Genomic DNA, 16,491 nt, shown 5'->3' with positions numbered 1-16,491 from the left:
CCATAGTATAACCCATTGACAACTCATCGCCAGTGTAGAGAGACATCCAAGAGTACACAGGTATCGATTAACTATGTCTCTCAAATTACCACAAAATCTTAATAGTGGCCTTTTCAAACAGGGTTACAACAGTTACTCCAATTCCGATGGTCAGATCAACAAATCTATTGCTGCCATTCGTGAAATCCATCAGATGTGTTTAACTTCTATGGGTCCATGTGGTAGAAATAAGATTATTGTCAACCATTTGGGTAAAATTATAGTTACCAATGATGCTGCTACCATGCTAAGAGAGTTAGATATTATTCATCCTGCTGTTAAAGTTCTTGTAATGGCGACAGAACAACAGAAGATGGATATGGGAGATAATACTAATCTAGTGATGGTTCTTGCAGGTGAACTGCTTATAGTTTCTGAGAAGTTAATTGCATTAGGTCTTTCAGCTGTGGAAATTATTCAAGGTTTTAATATGGCTAAAAATTTTACATTGGAAGAATTGGATAAATTAGTCGTGGGAGATGTTATCGATAAGAGTAATCCACAAGAATTGATTAAAGTGATTAAACCTGTCATTGCATCTAAAAAATATGGATCTGAGGATCTATTAAGTCAATTAGTTGCTGAAGCCGTATCTCACGTTTTACCCCAATCTTCCCAAGGTACCATACCATATTTCAATGTGGATTCTATTAGAGTCGTTAAAATTATGGGTGGTTCTCTTGTCAATTCTACTGTGATTAAAGGTATGGTTTTCAACCGTGAACCTGAAGGTCACATTAAATCATTACCTGAAGGCGGTAAACACAAGGTTGCTGTCTTTACTTGTCCAATAGACATTGCCAATACAGAGACAAAGGGTACTGTGCTTTTACATAACGCTCAAGAAATGCTAGATTTCTCTAAGGGTGAAGAGAAGCAAATTGATGCAATGATGAAGGAGATTGCCGATATGGGTGTGACGTGTGTGGTAGCAGGTGCAGGTGTTGGTGAATTGGCACTACACTATTTGAACAGATACAACATTCTAGTTCTCAAAGTCCCAAGTAAGTTTGAACTGAGAAGAATATGCAGAGTATGCGGTGCTACTCCATTACCAAGGTTAGGTGCACCAACTCCTGAGGAAATTGGTGTTGTGGAAACTGTCAAAACAATGGAAATTGGTGGTGACAGAGTTACCGTCTTTAAACAAGAATCAGAAGAGGCTACACGTACTTCTACCATTATCTTACGAGGCGCTACACAAAACAATTTGGATGATATTGAAAGAGCCATCAATGACGGTGTTGCAGCCATTAAGGGTCTAATGACTCCAAACGGTGGGAAACTACTACCAGGTGCGGGTGCTACAGAAATTGAATTAGTTTCTAGGATTACAAAATACGGTGAAAGAACACCAGGTCTTCTACAACTTGCCATTAAGCAATTCGCACTAGCTTTCGAAGTGGTCCCACGTACTCTAGCGGATACGGCAGGATTAGAAGTCAACGAAGTTTTGCCCAATCTTTATGCTGCACATACCGTGGTCTCTGGTGAAAAGGATGAGGAAGCCGCCAGAAAGGAATGTCTTTTCAAAGGTGTTGACATTTTGAAGGACACTTCCGATGGTTTAACAGATATCAGAGAAGATAGTGTCTACGATTTGTTGGCTCCTAAGAAATTCGCCATTAATGTCGCCACAGAAGCTGCCACAACTGTGCTCTCAGTGGACCAAATTATCATGGCTAAAAGAGCAGGTGGTCCAGCACCTCCACAGGCAAAGAGACCAGGTAATTGGGATCAAGACGACTAATATAGTGATTTGTGTTAGCATATTATAAATATTATATTTTAACATACAGTAGTATTCCGTAATCCCATGTCACGTGTGATGTGAAATTTTTCTATCAGGAGCGATGAGATGAGATGAGATGAGATGAGATGAGCTCAAGAATAGAAGTCTACAAACCATTAGATTCCTTCAAGCTCCAAGAGTCTTTAACTGCATCTTGGCTATTTCCTTACAAAATTTCAAACTAACATGGGTAAACCTAGAGGGAGAAAGTTGCTTAAGCAACAAGAGAAAGATCAGTTTAAACCGGCCAAAGAATTCGATGTGCCAGATGAACAAGATAATTTTGATGGATCCAATGGTACAGACTCCGATCCTCAAATGTTTTTTGGTGTGCTAGATAGAGAAGAACTTGAATACTTTAAGCATGCAGAAGCCACTCTATCCATGGATGCATTTGATAATGCTGAAGAGAAGAAACAGTTCGTTACCAATGTAATTGAAGAGACCAGAGGCAAAGAGCTCAAATTAGTCATTTCGCAAATTTGTTCCAAATTGATGGAAAGACTAATTCTAGATTGCGATGATCAACAGCTAAAATCTATCTTCAAGGCTTTCAACGGTGTCTTTTACAATTTATCATGTCATAAATACGCATCTCACGTCTTAGAGACTCTACTGGTAAGAGGTGCAGCATTGGTAGAAAAGGAACTATTAACCCCAAGCTTTGATGGTGAAACCGATGAGGAATCCTTTATCACTATGGAAAATGTCTATCTTTACATGTTAAACGAAGTTAAACCACATCTAAAGGCGATGATTAACCACAGATATGCCTCTCACGTACTCAGACTGCTAATATTAATTCTTGCGTCCAAAAATCTACCAAAAACTACTCAGAATAACTCGACTTTGAGATCAAAGAAGTCCAAGATTGCAAGAAAGATGATCGATATCAAGGATAATGACGATTTCGATAGAGTCCACCAAACTCCTGAATCTTTCAAACTAGAATTGAAAGACTTTTTGAAAAACCTATATGCTGGGTTTACCAATGGCGCTGCATCACGTTCTGACATCAGCCCCACATATGTGACTAAATTCAGAGAATTATGCGTGGATCCAGTGGCTTCCCCCGTCATACAGTTGATCATTCAAGTGGAAGGTATATTCGACAGGGAAAGATCTTTCTGGAGACTCGTTTTTAATACCACCGATGAGACCGATGCCAAGGAAGAAGCCTTTTTGGAATATTTACTATCAGACCCGGTGGGTTCTCATTTCTTGGAGAACGTCATCAGCTTTGCCAGGACCAAATTTGTGGAAAGGTTATACAATCTTTACATGAAACCAAAGATAACCAAATTGGCCCAAAGAGACACTACTGGTGCATTCGTCGTCCAAGCTCTTCTAAGACATTTAAAGGATAAAGAGGTGAAAGAAATCCTGGAAGAATTAGTACCACAGTTGAGTATGTTGCTGAACTCCAATATTGATTTTGGTACATCTATCATTGAAGCAAGTATCAAAGAAGATAACTATTTGAGAGACGAAGTGATAAATCAACTGTTGGTGAAATACTATCCTGAACAAAATGAAAACAGAAACATTTTAGAAAGTTGTCTATTGTTAAGCTCCTCAACTTTAGGTAACACGAGAGACGACTGGCCAACTGCTGAAGAGAGAAGACGTTCTTTGTTTTTGGAACAATTGATTGGTTACGATTCCAAGTTTGTTGATGTTACCATCGAAAGTATGTTAAAATTGCCAGAGGAAAGATTCTTACAAATGGCTTACCATGGTGTGTTTTCTCATGTCGTGGAACATGTACTCAAACCTACAATTGTAGATGCCATCAAGAGGAAATTACTTCTCAACGTTTTGTGCAAAGATGTGGTTAACATGTCTTGTAATGCATACGGATCTCACATTGTGGATAAACTATGGGAATTTACGGCTAAATTGACGTTATACAAGGAGCGTATTGCCAATAGCCTATTGAAAGAATCTGATAAAGTCAAAAACAGTAGTTACGGTAAACGTGTTTGGAGAAATTGGCACTTGGATCAGTATGTAAGGAAACCTATGGACTGGAGAAGAATTGTCAAGGAGCAAGATGTTGCAATTTTCCCCAACGCTCAACCATTACAGCCAAAGAACCCATTAAAGCGTCCCAAGCACACCGATTTACCTCCCTCCAAGCGCAAAGGTGTCAAATGATTAGATAGGTGGTTATAGAAAAATTGTATTATAGAAATACAAAAACTCGAAGAAATACTAATAATTAAAATCCAATTACAATTACCTCTTACCAAGTGGCAGTTCCTCTTCTTGCCCTTAAACCCAAATATCTGGCCAATTCGTTGAAAGTATCTTCCAATTGACCCGATGAGTAATTTTTCAGTTCCTTTTGCACTTCTTCGTCTGGCATTTCACTAATATGAAACTCTTCCACTTTACCTTCCATAAAATCTTCGAATTTCTCTTGTTCTTTTAGACTTGGTGGCAATAGTTCATAGAATTTAGCTAATTTAAACAAAGCCACGTCATCGATCTTTTCAAAATCATTTAGAGTCGTTGGGAAAACACCTTCAGATCCACCTTTTGGAATCTCACCATCTGCGTTGGGCAATGGAGCTAAGATGTCATCTGGTTGAGACTTGACGCAATTGACTAATCTTCTAACGTTTCTTTCCTCGATAGTATCCAATTGGCCTTGTAGTTCTCCCACAAGTTGAACTAAATCCTCGTTAGTTACTACGTCATTAGCTTCTAATTGAGGAATCCCGTGTTTAGATTCAGAAGACTTAGATCCGATTGCATTTACATCTGATCTCTGTTTCGAGACTTGCATCTCGAGTACATTTTGACCGGTCTTTGAAATGATTAGACTTTGCTTTTTAACCAATCTTTGCAAATCAGCTACTTGCTGTTTAATTTGATTCAATTCACTACTCATATCGAACTATATGAACAACTAATCTCCCTGCTTTGGCTATTAGCAATAATAGATATTCGCAACGATAAGTTACACTTAGGTGCTTTGTGGATTCTTATACAAATGGCAAAATAAATAAAGGGGAAGAGATCGAGGTAAACAAAAGCACGTGATATTCACGTGGGTACCCAGTCACGTGTATTGGACCTGGGCGGCTATATATGTAAACTACTTAAACTGTTCGTAATCCCCTTTGTACTCTTTGCTTTACGCTCCTTGTTTCTACGCTGTGAGAGCTTACCCTTACTCACTTCGTCGGCGGCGTTCTTCATATTTTGCTCTTCTTCATCCTTCTTGTGGAATTCACGACCACCTTTGCCCAATTCATAGTTGTCAAGGAAGTCATCTAGCATGGATTCAAAGTCAGACCTCTCTTGTGACATATCGAATGGTTTACTTTGTTTTTCTTCCAAGTCTTCTTGCTCGTCTTGATAGTTTTCGTAACCTGAGATGACGTTATCATACTTGTCATCAAGTATGGTCATGGTTTCAGTACGTGCAATGGCACTCGAAGTCATAGAAAAACCAGTTAAATCAGACTTTGTACCCATCTTTTGACGATCCTTACGCTTCTTGCCCTTTGTTTGTTTAATACTTGGCAATTCACCGAGGCCATCAATTTCTTCTTCTTCTTCTTCTTCTTCTACTTCATCTTCAGGTTCCACACTTTGAGGTCCTGTTGAAGATACTTCATCTTCAAATATATCTCTCTTCTTCTCCTTTTTAAACCTTTGCACATCTGCTTGATAATCTATATTCTTTAAATCCTCTAAGTTTTCCACATTATCTAATTCTTCCATCTCTTTTTGATAGTGTTCATCCTCATACTCATCTAAATTGTCTATATCCCATTCGTCCAAGTTGTCTTCAAATTCTTCATCGTCTGCTGCCTGTCCACCTTCAAGCAATTGTTGAAAGATATCATCTTCATCGTTTTCATCGGTATTTTCTTGCGCTTTCCTCAATTCTCTATCCTTATTAACCACATAAGCTTCATCTTCTAATGCTTCTAGTGCTTCTCTAAGTGCAGGATTCATATCAGGTCTGAATCCCGTTAGCTCATCGGCAACATTTTGTTGACGTTCCAAATACTCTGGTTTAGCTACACCTCTAGCAAACAAGGGCTCATTCTTACTGGGATCAGCATTCTGATATTTAGGCTCCACAAAAAGATCGTCGATAGATTTCTTAGATTTAGTCTTATCGACAGGTTTCTTGGCCGGTATATATAGTGAGTTCTCTGGATCGGTTCCTATGGGCTTTAAATGCTGTGTATAGTCGTATTTCGAATCGTCAAAGTTGATACCATACAACATGGCTTCACCAACGTGCTCGTTCTCCTTCTTTCCAGCAGTTTGCACCGGATCTTCAACTAATGGTGGTGGTCTTTCAGCAGTCTTTGCAGTGTTAGGATTTGACGCTGGTACCAAAACATGCTCAGATGCATCGTTATCGTAGTACTCTGGATCGTCATGGGGTCTATGTACCACAACGTACTTCTGGGAATTCTTTTTATTGAATCTTTTCGACATGATAAGCAGCTACAGAACCTCTTTTATGCCTCTTTGTCTCCTGGTACTTGTTTGTAGCTCATCTCATCTCATCTCATCACATCTCATCGCTGAAATTTTTTTCAACATTAGAGGCATACACAAGAAAATAACACGATAAAGAGCCCATCACCGATTGGATTCTACTATCAGCAGCTGGTTCTGGTGTTCGATTCCATGTTCACATTGTCTAAAATCAGTGAATTAGTAAGGATCCCTCCAGATCAATTCCACAGGGATACCATTTCATCTATAACTCATGAACTGAACAATGCATATGCAAACAAAGTGATCCCACACATAGGGCTCTGCATTACCGTTTATGATATTTTAGAGGTGGATGAAGGGCAACTGAGACCAGGCGATGGTGCCTCGTACATCAATGTTACCTTTAGAGCGCTTGTGTTCAAACCGTTTGTTGGTGAAGTAATCACAGGATGGATCTCGAAATGTACAGCTGAAGGTATTAAAGTATCACTATTAGGACTTTTCAACGATATTTTTATACCACAAAATATGCTATTTGAAGGCTGTTCTTACAGTCCTGATGAAAACGCTTGGATATGGCCCATGGATGAAAGCAATCAACTGTATTTTGACGTTAATGAAAAGATAAGATTCAGAGTGGAACAAGAGGTATTCGTGGATGTTAAACCAAAGAGTCCCAAAGAGAGGGAACATGAGGAGCAAGAACGACAACAGGCAGAAGAAGCTGGTGTTGCATATAACGAGACTAAGAGCCCTGCCTATGCACTATTAGGTAGCTGTCAAACCGACGGGATGGGTGTTGTTAGTTGGTGGGAATGAATTGATAAAAAAAACGGATTGCATTGTATTGCATTCATCAAGATATTTTTCTTATTTTATTATTATGTACTATACAGTTTTCTCTAGTTGTATTGCATGTAGCGGGAAGTAGAACTGAATTTCTTGTAACCGTTAATGACTTTTTCTACTGCTTGTAAGAAATCCTTTTCAGTTGCCACTTTCCTTCTGGCTCTAATGGCAAACATACCTGCTTCTGTACAAACGGATCTTAATTCTGCACCCGTAGAATTTGGACATAATCTCGAAATCAATTCCCATCTGATACCACGTTCTACACTCATCGACTTAGAATGGATACGGAAAACATTAGCACGGCCTTCTAAATCTGGTAGGGAGAACTCAACTTTACGATCAATTCTACCAGGTCTTAATAATGCAGGATCCAAAGTATTTGGTCTATTTGTTGCAAACATCACTTTGATGTTACCACGAGGATCAAACCCATCTAATTGTGTAATCAATTCTAACATTGTTCTTTGAACTTCGTTATCACCACCTGCACCGTCATCAAAACGAGCACCACCAATTGCATCAATTTCATCGAAAAATACAATACATGCCTTTTTAGAACGTGCCATTTCAAATAATTCTCTAACCATACGAGCACCTTCACCTACGTATTTTTGAACCAATTCAGATCCGATAACTCTAATAAATGTTGCATCCGTTCTATTAGCGACGGCACGGGCACATAAAGTTTTACCAGTACCTGGAGGTCCATAAAGTAAGATACCCTTTGGTGGATCAATCCCCAATTTAGCGAATCTTTCTGGTGATAAAAGTGGTAGTTCCACAACTTCTCTTAATTTTTCAATTTGATCTTTACTACCACCAACATCACTATAAGTAACATCTGGCTTTTCTTCCACAGTCATCATCGTCACTGAAGGATCAATTCTTGGTGGTAATGGCAATTCAATGTGGTATTTGGACCTGTCCACACCCACACGCATACCTTCTTCAATATCTGTTGGTGAAACACGTTCACCTAATCCTACCACAAATTTGGCAATTTGCTTTAAATTAATCACATATTTGGCATCTTCATCTTCCTCTGCATCATCCGCGTCACGATTTTCAGATGTGGCACCTGGACCTGCAGCACCATCAAGACCTTCACCATTTTCATTTGAATCACTAGTACTCTTGATAATTTTGGTACAACGTGCCACTTGTAATGGATGTTCTTCACTTAACCTTTGACGATCCCCCATAATATCCCAAAGATGTGATGGTGCCAAACCTGTATCACTCTCTTTAATACCAGATTTCTCTTTAATACGTTGCTCGATATCTTTCAAATCCTTCTCAGTCTCCTTTAACTTTGTTGCATAGGGTGCTGCACCATAAGTCTTTAACACTTGGATATCACCTTCAGAAAGTGGACTACCTTTAGTGTCCTCGGCGTTCTCATCTCCTGTACCTTCAATAGGTGCCTTATACTTCTCCCAATCCTCTCTTGGTGGCATTTCAATCGTTATAGTGCTATATGAAGTGGTTCTATAAAGCTGTATTTGCAGTTGTAGTGATTAACTCTTAGTGGGTGGCAAACCCTTCCTTATTATTTAAAGGTTGTGATAATCACTCTATACGAGGTGATGATTAAAGAGATGTATTATGAAATCTATATTATATTTTGAATTTTAACCGCCCAAAGAAAATTTTTATAAATATTTTGACCATACCAACGAGTTTTGAAGGTCAAAGTTTACCTTAGAAAGTCATTATTACCCTAAAAACATAATGAGTTCAGATGTTAATTGCCCCACAGTACGATGTTCTGGTATGAAGTGTACGCCATAACTCCTACACCGAAGAAAAAAATGAGCAAGTCACCCAGTATTATGAATTTGGATGTCTGTGTATCAGATGATTTTAGATGTAGAAGTGGTGGATAAATGTAGATTAGGGGAATGCATGCAAAGGACCCGACAAGGGAAACAAATTTGTCCAAATCGTTAGCTCCAACCCAAGCTAAGAGTGCCGTGAAAATAACCACACCTGTGCGGAAATAGTTTTTCAACCATTTGACACGATGATTGTGCTTACCAGATGCATTTGAAGGGAAAGTCCAAGTCTCAAAAATACGAATTGCCGGGAAAAGTTGTAAAGGTGTAGACAAAAGTATTGCTAATGAGTAGATCAGTTGTACTGATATTGTAGCAATACTATCTTGAGGGAAATTTAATAATACCACTGTTTCCACTTTAGCACCAAATGCAAGATAACACAACAATCCACTAGAGACGAAAATGAAAGTTACAATAGACATGACAAACCCAAGCGAAGGATAAAAATGTTCCGGTTTCTTCATACTTTCTTGAATGGGGATTAGAAGTCCAATACCTTCAAAAGTGAAGATTGCGGTACCAATGAAAAGTGACCAATCTGAACGATTGAAGAAAAGCACAGAATCTGTAGCGATACCATGTTTAGCGATATAGAGTGCAGGATAGTAATAGACGTATAGTAAACCCAAAAGGATGAACAGGTCTGCTATTAGAGCCGTACCACTTAGTTTGGTAATGTTTCTTGTCAACGACAGGGGAATGAAAATTAGTGCTTGTAAAATGATATAAGCACTCAGAGGAACGGAATCCGCAGGGAAATTGAAAGCATTTTCAAAAAATACTTTTAAATTCGTAGCTGTAAAAACTGTATAAGCAGCAGAAAATCCTAGTTGTGAAAGCGCAATAGAGAAAAGAATCGAGAATTCAACTTTAGGTCCATAAAGAGCCTTACCCAAATCACCATACCCACTTACACCAACCTTATCCTTTGTTTTAATCAAAAGCACAAAAGCCAGCGATGATGCTATCGCGCAGAATAATAGGCATCCAGTACTAAATGCCCAACCACCATTATGAAATGCTCTTGGTAAGAAAAGTACACCTGTCCCCACAAAGGATTTCAATAAAAGTAAAATGGCCTTGAAAGTAGTAGCCTTACGTTGTTGCTTTTTACTATCTCTTGTTGGAACACGTTCTAACAGAACTGATTCTTCATCTTCATGGCCTCGCCCGTCTTCGTATTCGTCTTCGTCTTCATCTTCTCCTAGATCTTGACCCGCAAAATGACCATATAACGTAAGAAACTCAATGAAATTGCGTGTGAAAAAATTTGGTGGTGGTGCAGTAGCACCGTATTTTCTCTCATGCTGCCTTAAGATGAATGATCTCCTAAATCCACCAGGTGCCCGAATTTCTTCATGGGTCATTGTCGTACCTGGGACATCGGCCGAAAGATAGTTATTCGGAGAAGACGATTGAATTGACATACCAGAGAAACTTATAGATCTTCTTCTTTGTGATAACGGAATAGGACTATGAATATCGTCTCTAGGTGATGTTGGAACGGTCCCCGTTGCCGTCTCCAACGGCAGCTGCTGTTGATCGGTAGACCACTTGTAAAGATCTCTTGTAACATCTGCCCCTTGTAATTGTAAATTATTTGGACTATGCACCAAATGTCTATTGACGATATCAACTACTTGTGGATCAGGATTGTGGATATCGACGAGACTATGATCTTTGTCATTGGGTTTCCCCTTCGAGACGGAAGGACTTGTACTTGAAGTATCCATTGCACAGGAACACAGGGAGAGAAAACCTTGAAAATCTTAAACAATACGCCCGTGCTTCAGTTACAGGATATTTAAACTCCGTATCCTTTATTCATCTCTATACAACCAGCTGTTTTTCCTTACTGCTGTTTGTTCCAAATTGAAATCGTATATCACTTCTCACGTACTAATCACAGAATCACGTGAAATAGATACTCGGCGGCTAATCTATAGAAATATCCTTTACTCCAATTAGCCGCCTATACGTTTTCATATAGCACATTAGTCACGTGTATAAGATATTCGGCGGCTAATATTTTTACAAACACGTAAGATCCTTTTAGCCGCCAACCTCCTTAAGATTTTTTTCTTCTAGAAGTTTCTAGACGGTTACGAGTCACTCCGGACGGTCAAAGAAAGCTTTGGAAAAAAAAAAAATTGAAAAATTTGAGAGGGAGGAAAAGAAGAAAAAAGGCCATCACATAAAGTTGAAGAGGATTCTTAGTAGTATATTCTACAATAAAAGTCTTGATTACTTTAGAACCTCTATTGAAGACTGATCGGTTATCAAATTAAATTGAAACCGTCTCAAGTATCATCAACGACTAATTCTTATTCTTACTTCTCCAGAAAGAATAGTGGTTATATTATAGAGTTTGGAAGATAGACTAAGAGAAGAAAGTGAATAATAATGAGTACTCCATTTGGTTTAGATTTGGGTAACCACAACAGTGTTTTGGCTGTTGCTAGAAACAGAGGTATTGACATTGTAGTTAACGAAGTCTCTAACCGTTCCACACCATCAATTGTCGGTTTTGGTCAAAGAAACAGATTCTTAGGTGAAGCTGGTAAGAACAAGCAAACCTCTAATGTTAAGAACACCGTTGAAAATTTGAAGAGAATCATCGGTCTTGGATACGACGACAAAGAATTCCCAGAAGAAGCTAAATACTTCTCAAACAAATTGGTTAAATTGGAAGATGGTAAAGTTGGTGCTCAAGTGAAATTCGTCAACAAGGACCACGTTTTCTCTGCCCCACAGTTGGCTGGTATGTTCTTTGACAGAGTCAAGGACACCGTTCAAACTGAAACCAAGGCTAACATTTCTGATGTTTGTCTTGCTGTGCCATCTTGGTACACTGAAGAACAACGTTATGTTGTTGCCGATGCCGCTAGAATTGCAGGTTTGAACCCAGTTAGAGTTGTTAACGATGTTACTGCTGCAGCTGTTTCTTACGGTGTTTTCAAGCCAGATTTGCCAGACGTTGATCAAAAGCCTCGTGTTGTTGCTCTAGTGGATATTGGTCACTCTTCTTACACTTGTTCCGTTATTGGTTTCAAGAAGGGTGAATTCAAAGTGTTAGGTACCGCTTGGGACAAACACTTTGGTGGTAGAAACTTCGACCGTGCCATTACTGAACATTTTGCTCAAGAATTCAAGACCAAATACAAGATCGACATTAATGAAAACCCAAAGGCTTACAGCAGAGTGGTTGCTGCAGCTGAAAAATTGAAGAAAGTTTTGTCTGCTAACTCCTCTGCCCCATTCAACATTGAATCTGTTATGAATGACATTGACGTCTCTTCTCAATTTTCTCGTGTTGAATTGGAAGAATTAATGAAGCCTTTGTTGGAACGTGTCCATGAACCTATCTACAAGGCTTTGGCTCAAGCCAAATTGAGTGTTGAGGATGTGGATTTCGTCGAATTAATCGGTGGTACTTCTCGTATCCCAGTTTTGAAGGAAACTATTTCCAAGGCTTTCAACAAACAATTGTCAACCACTTTGAACCAAGATGAAGCTATTGCCAAGGGTGCTGCTTTCATCTGTGCTATCCACTCTCCAACTCTAAGAGTTAAGCCTTTCAAATTCGAAGACATGCACGCATACTCTGTGTCTTACTCTTGGGACAAACAAGTCGAAGACGAAGATCATTTGGAAGTTTTCCCAGCTGGTTCCACTTTCCCATCCACTAAAATGATCACTTTGCACCGTACTGGTGACTTCGTTATGGAAGCTTACTACACTCATAAGGAAGAATTGCCAGAAGATGTCCCAACTCACATTGCTAAATGGGAAATCACTGGTGTTCAATTACCTGAAGGTGCTACTTCCGTTCCAGTTAAGTTGAAGTTGAGATGTGACCCATCTGGTCTTCACATTATCGAAGAAGCTTACACTTTGGAAGACATTACAGTTAAGGAAGAAATCCCATTGCCTGAAGATGCTCCAGAAGGTGCTGAACCTGAATACAAGGAAGTCACCAAGACCGTTAAGAAGGATACTTTGAACATCGTCGAACACACTTTCGGTCTAAAACCTGAAGAATTAAACTTACTTGTGGAGAAGGAAAACGAAATGACTAGTCAAGACAAATTGGTTGCTGAAACCGAAGACCGTAAGAATGCTCTAGAAGAGTACATCTACACCCTACGTGGTAAGCTAGACGAAGAATATGCACCATTTGCTTCCGACCAGGAAAAGACCAAATTGAGAGACCAATTGGCAAAGGCTGAGGACTGGTTGTACGAAGATGGTTACGACTCTACCAAGGCTAAGTACGTTGCCAAATACGAAGAATTGGCCTCCACTGGTAACATCATCAGAGGTAGATACCTTTCCAAGCAAGAAGAACAAAAGCAAGCTTTGAGACAAAAGGATGAAGCTAAGAAGATGGCTGAACTATCTGAAAAATTAAGCGCTCAAAGAAAGAGTGAAGCTGAAAACAAAGAATCTTCTAAGAAGGATGCTGAAGGTGATGTTAATCTAGATTGATTTTTGATCAATCCTTTTTGTATGTTAATATATATATATACACATTTTTATATTTTACAAGTGTCTTTTATTTTATTATTATTGTTATTGCATATATCACTAATATCGTAGAGGTTCTCATTGCTTTATCCGAATGACAGAGGTTATACCGTACATAAATTCTCTACAACGTTACTATCCAATTGAATATTAGTTAACCGGGCTCATCTGAGAGACGATAATATAATATGGGTCTGACTAAGTTTGGTTCTGTTCTTGTGCCTGCAACCTTTGAAGCTTTTTGGTTCTTTCAAATTCCGCAAAAGCTCTAATGTAAACTGGAACATTTTGCCAACCATCATCATCGTCATAAATAGGTTCTTCACTGCTACTTCCCTTCGAAGTATCTGTAGCCTCTTGTTTTTCTGGCTCTTTTTCCCTCTCCTGTAAGTTTCTTCTCTTGGCCTCTTGAACAGTTTTTGGCAAAGGCCCTTCTCTTTGAGGGAAAAGACTTGCAGTGCTAATATTCTTTTGTTTTTGGTTCTTTCGCTGTCTATCCATATGAATCTTTTCAGTCTTCAGGGACTCAGGTACATTCTTTAAACTTAAATACGGTAAGGGTGGACTCCAATCTCTTGGCCAAATATCCTCAGTGTCCTTAATTCTCTGAGCTGCTTCTTTCCTCCTGCGTCTCCACTCTCTTATATCATCGTTAAACAGCTCCCAAACGCAGTTTATACAACCTGACATGCAACAATTATCAGGTTCAACGGGCCTTGATGGCACTTGAACACCCGCAATCAATCTGCTTTCACCTCTTATTCTTCTACTTGATGACTTTGGTGGTTCACCTCTTAATCTACCAGCACCAAAGATATGTGACATTCTTTCTTCTGCAGTACCTGCTAGTCCCTCTTTATTACCCTCGAAAGTCATGTTGAGACGAGGGGAGACACTAAGGAACCGCCGGCTCACCTGGCTAAACATTATTCCTTGCATGGCAATGGATTCGACACACCGCATGGCTAACGAACACCTTAGATGTACTTCATATAAGAACCCTTAGAGGTACAGGGTAGTGAGATGAGTTCGTTGATTGGACCGTTAGTTCGAGCAATTGTCTTTTGAAGAGCCGGAGAAAATCTGTCCGGATCAAACCGGTGTTACCGGACATGAAATGTCAGAGATTCAAAATCTAGAGTAATAAGGAAATAGAAAAAGACCAAGAAGTATTGCAATAGGGCGCTAGTGTCAATTTTAAAAAGCCACCAACAGCTTAAAGGATTATTCTTCCATTTTTTTCTGAATTTTTAACGTTAGTAGAACTTGATTAATCGTAGTTCTGCAAATTCGTAACTTCATTCAAATAAATACGTAACATATAAGATACTAGCTAGTTATTATTCCATCAGGCGGTAGACTCTGCGTTTCCAGGCTCTTGTTCTAGTGCAGCAGTCTAATGAATCGTGCACACCTTTGAAATCCCAATTAGTATCAGAATAAATCCAATCTGTAGGTCTCCAGCAATCGTCAAGCCATGACCAATTTTTAAGATCAGATTCTTGAAACTGCCATGGGGAATGGCATGTGTTTATCTTCCCACCAAGTTCAATGGAATATTTAGTTCTCTCATAAGGTAACATGCGGGCGGTCCAGCCGTCTGCTTGCCATTTCCTTTGGTTTTCATTGATTTTAAACTCAATTACCATCAAATCAGAGCCATTTTCATCATTGTGTAGCGGTTTATCCCAGGGAAATAATTGCTGTAATCTTAATTGTAACTTATGGCTATGAAGAGCTTTTACATCATGAGGTAAGGCCATTCGATAGATGTATTCACTACTACTAATGGCCCTAAAAAAATCCACTGGTTTCTTGGGGAATGGACCGTGACCATTAAAGAGCCTCTCCAGTCCATAATAAACCTTTCGTGTCAACAGAATTCTCCAAAACAGTTTTAAAGTACATTGGAACCAATTTGAATGGTACAGAATACACATTAAAGTAAACCCCATACAATAGTTCTTCATCGACACTAATTTGATTAAACCCCAATGCAGTGGTGTTAACAATACTGCTAATTGCAATGCTCGCCTCTTATTCACACTCAACCCTTCATGTTGTATGGTTTCTAGTTTATCCACTACAGATTCCAACACAATTACAATGTCGTCTACTGTTGGAGGTTCTGATTCGTAAAGCAAGTCTTGATAAAGTGTCAATATATAATAAGCCACTGAGAACGCTAGAAAGAAAAGACTCATTAAACCTAACCATAATTGGGCAATGTGACTAATGTCTACTTGTAAATCTTCACATAAAAAGTTCACCACCATTAGAACCATTACTAAATGAATAAAGGGAAGGCATAAATCCTCACATATCCACATGAGATTGCTCAGAGTTGCATCTGCTATGAGTAGTAGTGGATATATTCTATGCAGGACGCTCGACATGGTAGCTGGCGTCACCAAAGTCAAAGAAGGTTTCTGACCGTGGTGGTAGATGAAATGTGCACGACAATAATAATCCGATGCTTCTTTAGCCATATCACTTTTGGGTTGATGCACTGTCTTATAGTGTAGGTTAACTTTTCGGACCTTTAAACTAACACAAGTACTCATCTATCTATCCAGCAGAACATTGAGGTGAGGATGGCTAAACTGATCAAGAAGCATCCTACAGTTAAATCTATTTCTCATAAGCAAGTTCATTCAACTCTATATCTTAAATCAAAGACACCTTATGTCAGTGCACTCAAGAGAATTAACAAGTTTTTAGCCAATGTTAATAGAACCGGTTCCACATATGTTATAGTGCTGGGAATGGGTAAAGCTGTGGAAAAGGCATTAAGTCTTGCGTGCCATTTTCAAGACCAGTTACAGAAGAGAGTCGAAATTCTGACCAAGAGTGTAGATGTAATGGACGAATTGTCCAACGACGATGATGACGATCCACCAGACGTGGATACTGAATTGCGAAAAAGGACTATCAGCGGTGTGGAAATTCGAATATACCCATGAAAGAAAC

The 16,491-nt window shown here is 39.1% G+C and overlaps 11 protein-coding genes across 11 annotated transcripts; 5 read left to right on the top strand and 6 right to left on the bottom strand.

Moving 5' to 3' along the window:
• Window positions 1-73: 73 nt before the first annotated feature.
• CCT8 (chaperonin-containing T-complex subunit CCT8) lies at window positions 74-1,789 on the top strand (the record flags this gene model as incomplete). Its single annotated transcript, XM_002494787.1, has 1 exon — window positions 74-1,789. The coding sequence occupies one exon, from the start codon at window positions 74-76 to the stop codon at window positions 1,787-1,789; it is 1,716 nt and encodes a 571-aa protein (XP_002494832.1).
• A 228-nt stretch (window positions 1,790-2,017) lies between these two features.
• Window positions 2,018-3,988, top strand: NOP9 (RNA-binding RNA processing protein NOP9; the record flags this gene model as incomplete). Its single annotated transcript, XM_002494786.1, has 1 exon — window positions 2,018-3,988. One exon carries the CDS (start codon window positions 2,018-2,020, stop codon window positions 3,986-3,988), a length of 1,971 nt encoding a protein of 656 aa, XP_002494831.1.
• Window positions 3,989-4,076: 88 nt separating this feature from the next.
• On the bottom strand, window positions 4,077-4,727 carry MRP8 (Mrp8p; the record flags this gene model as incomplete). The annotated part of the gene is made up of 1 exon (XM_002494785.1): window positions 4,077-4,727. One exon carries the CDS (start codon window positions 4,725-4,727, stop codon window positions 4,077-4,079), a length of 651 nt encoding a protein of 216 aa, XP_002494830.1.
• Window positions 4,728-4,921: 194 nt separating this feature from the next.
• On the bottom strand, window positions 4,922-6,298 carry LTV1 (ribosome biogenesis protein LTV1; the record flags this gene model as incomplete). Its single annotated transcript, XM_002494784.1, has 1 exon — window positions 4,922-6,298. The coding sequence occupies one exon, from the start codon at window positions 6,296-6,298 to the stop codon at window positions 4,922-4,924; it is 1,377 nt and encodes a 458-aa protein (XP_002494829.1).
• Window positions 6,299-6,493: 195 nt separating this feature from the next.
• Window positions 6,494-7,123, top strand: RPC25 (DNA-directed RNA polymerase III subunit RPC25; the record flags this gene model as incomplete). The annotated part of the gene is made up of 1 exon (XM_002494783.1): window positions 6,494-7,123. The coding sequence occupies one exon, from the start codon at window positions 6,494-6,496 to the stop codon at window positions 7,121-7,123; it is 630 nt and encodes a 209-aa protein (XP_002494828.1).
• An 83-nt stretch (window positions 7,124-7,206) lies between these two features.
• RPT1 (proteasome regulatory particle base subunit RPT1) lies at window positions 7,207-8,613 on the bottom strand (the record flags this gene model as incomplete). The annotated part of the gene is made up of 1 exon (XM_002494782.1): window positions 7,207-8,613. One exon carries the CDS (start codon window positions 8,611-8,613, stop codon window positions 7,207-7,209), a length of 1,407 nt encoding a protein of 468 aa, XP_002494827.1.
• Window positions 8,614-8,900: 287 nt separating this feature from the next.
• Window positions 8,901-10,727, bottom strand: AVT3 (Avt3p; the record flags this gene model as incomplete). Its single annotated transcript, XM_002494781.1, has 1 exon — window positions 8,901-10,727. The coding sequence occupies one exon, from the start codon at window positions 10,725-10,727 to the stop codon at window positions 8,901-8,903; it is 1,827 nt and encodes a 608-aa protein (XP_002494826.1).
• Window positions 10,728-11,397: 670 nt separating this feature from the next.
• ZYRO0A10516g (uncharacterized protein) lies at window positions 11,398-13,482 on the top strand (the record flags this gene model as incomplete). The annotated part of the gene is made up of 1 exon (XM_002494780.1): window positions 11,398-13,482. The coding sequence occupies one exon, from the start codon at window positions 11,398-11,400 to the stop codon at window positions 13,480-13,482; it is 2,085 nt and encodes a 694-aa protein (XP_002494825.1).
• Window positions 13,483-13,719: 237 nt separating this feature from the next.
• DPC25 (Dpc25p) lies at window positions 13,720-14,484 on the bottom strand (the record flags this gene model as incomplete). The annotated part of the gene is made up of 1 exon (XM_002494779.1): window positions 13,720-14,484. The coding sequence occupies one exon, from the start codon at window positions 14,482-14,484 to the stop codon at window positions 13,720-13,722; it is 765 nt and encodes a 254-aa protein (XP_002494824.1).
• A 377-nt stretch (window positions 14,485-14,861) lies between these two features.
• On the bottom strand, window positions 14,862-16,085 carry PEX32 (Pex32p; the record flags this gene model as incomplete). Its single annotated transcript, XM_002494778.1, has 1 exon — window positions 14,862-16,085. The coding sequence occupies one exon, from the start codon at window positions 16,083-16,085 to the stop codon at window positions 14,862-14,864; it is 1,224 nt and encodes a 407-aa protein (XP_002494823.1).
• A 30-nt stretch (window positions 16,086-16,115) lies between these two features.
• On the top strand, window positions 16,116-16,484 carry POP7 (ribonuclease P/MRP protein subunit POP7; the record flags this gene model as incomplete). The annotated part of the gene is made up of 1 exon (XM_002494777.1): window positions 16,116-16,484. The coding sequence occupies one exon, from the start codon at window positions 16,116-16,118 to the stop codon at window positions 16,482-16,484; it is 369 nt and encodes a 122-aa protein (XP_002494822.1).
• Window positions 16,485-16,491: the final 7 nt, after the last annotated feature.

Source organism: Zygosaccharomyces rouxii, assembly GCF_000026365.1.
Source record: "Zygosaccharomyces rouxii strain CBS732 chromosome A complete sequence".
Taxonomy (NCBI): domain Eukaryota; kingdom Fungi; phylum Ascomycota; class Saccharomycetes; order Saccharomycetales; family Saccharomycetaceae; genus Zygosaccharomyces; species Zygosaccharomyces rouxii.
Note: the sequence above shows the minus strand (reverse complement) of the source record. Positions and strands in the feature narration are given on the sequence as shown.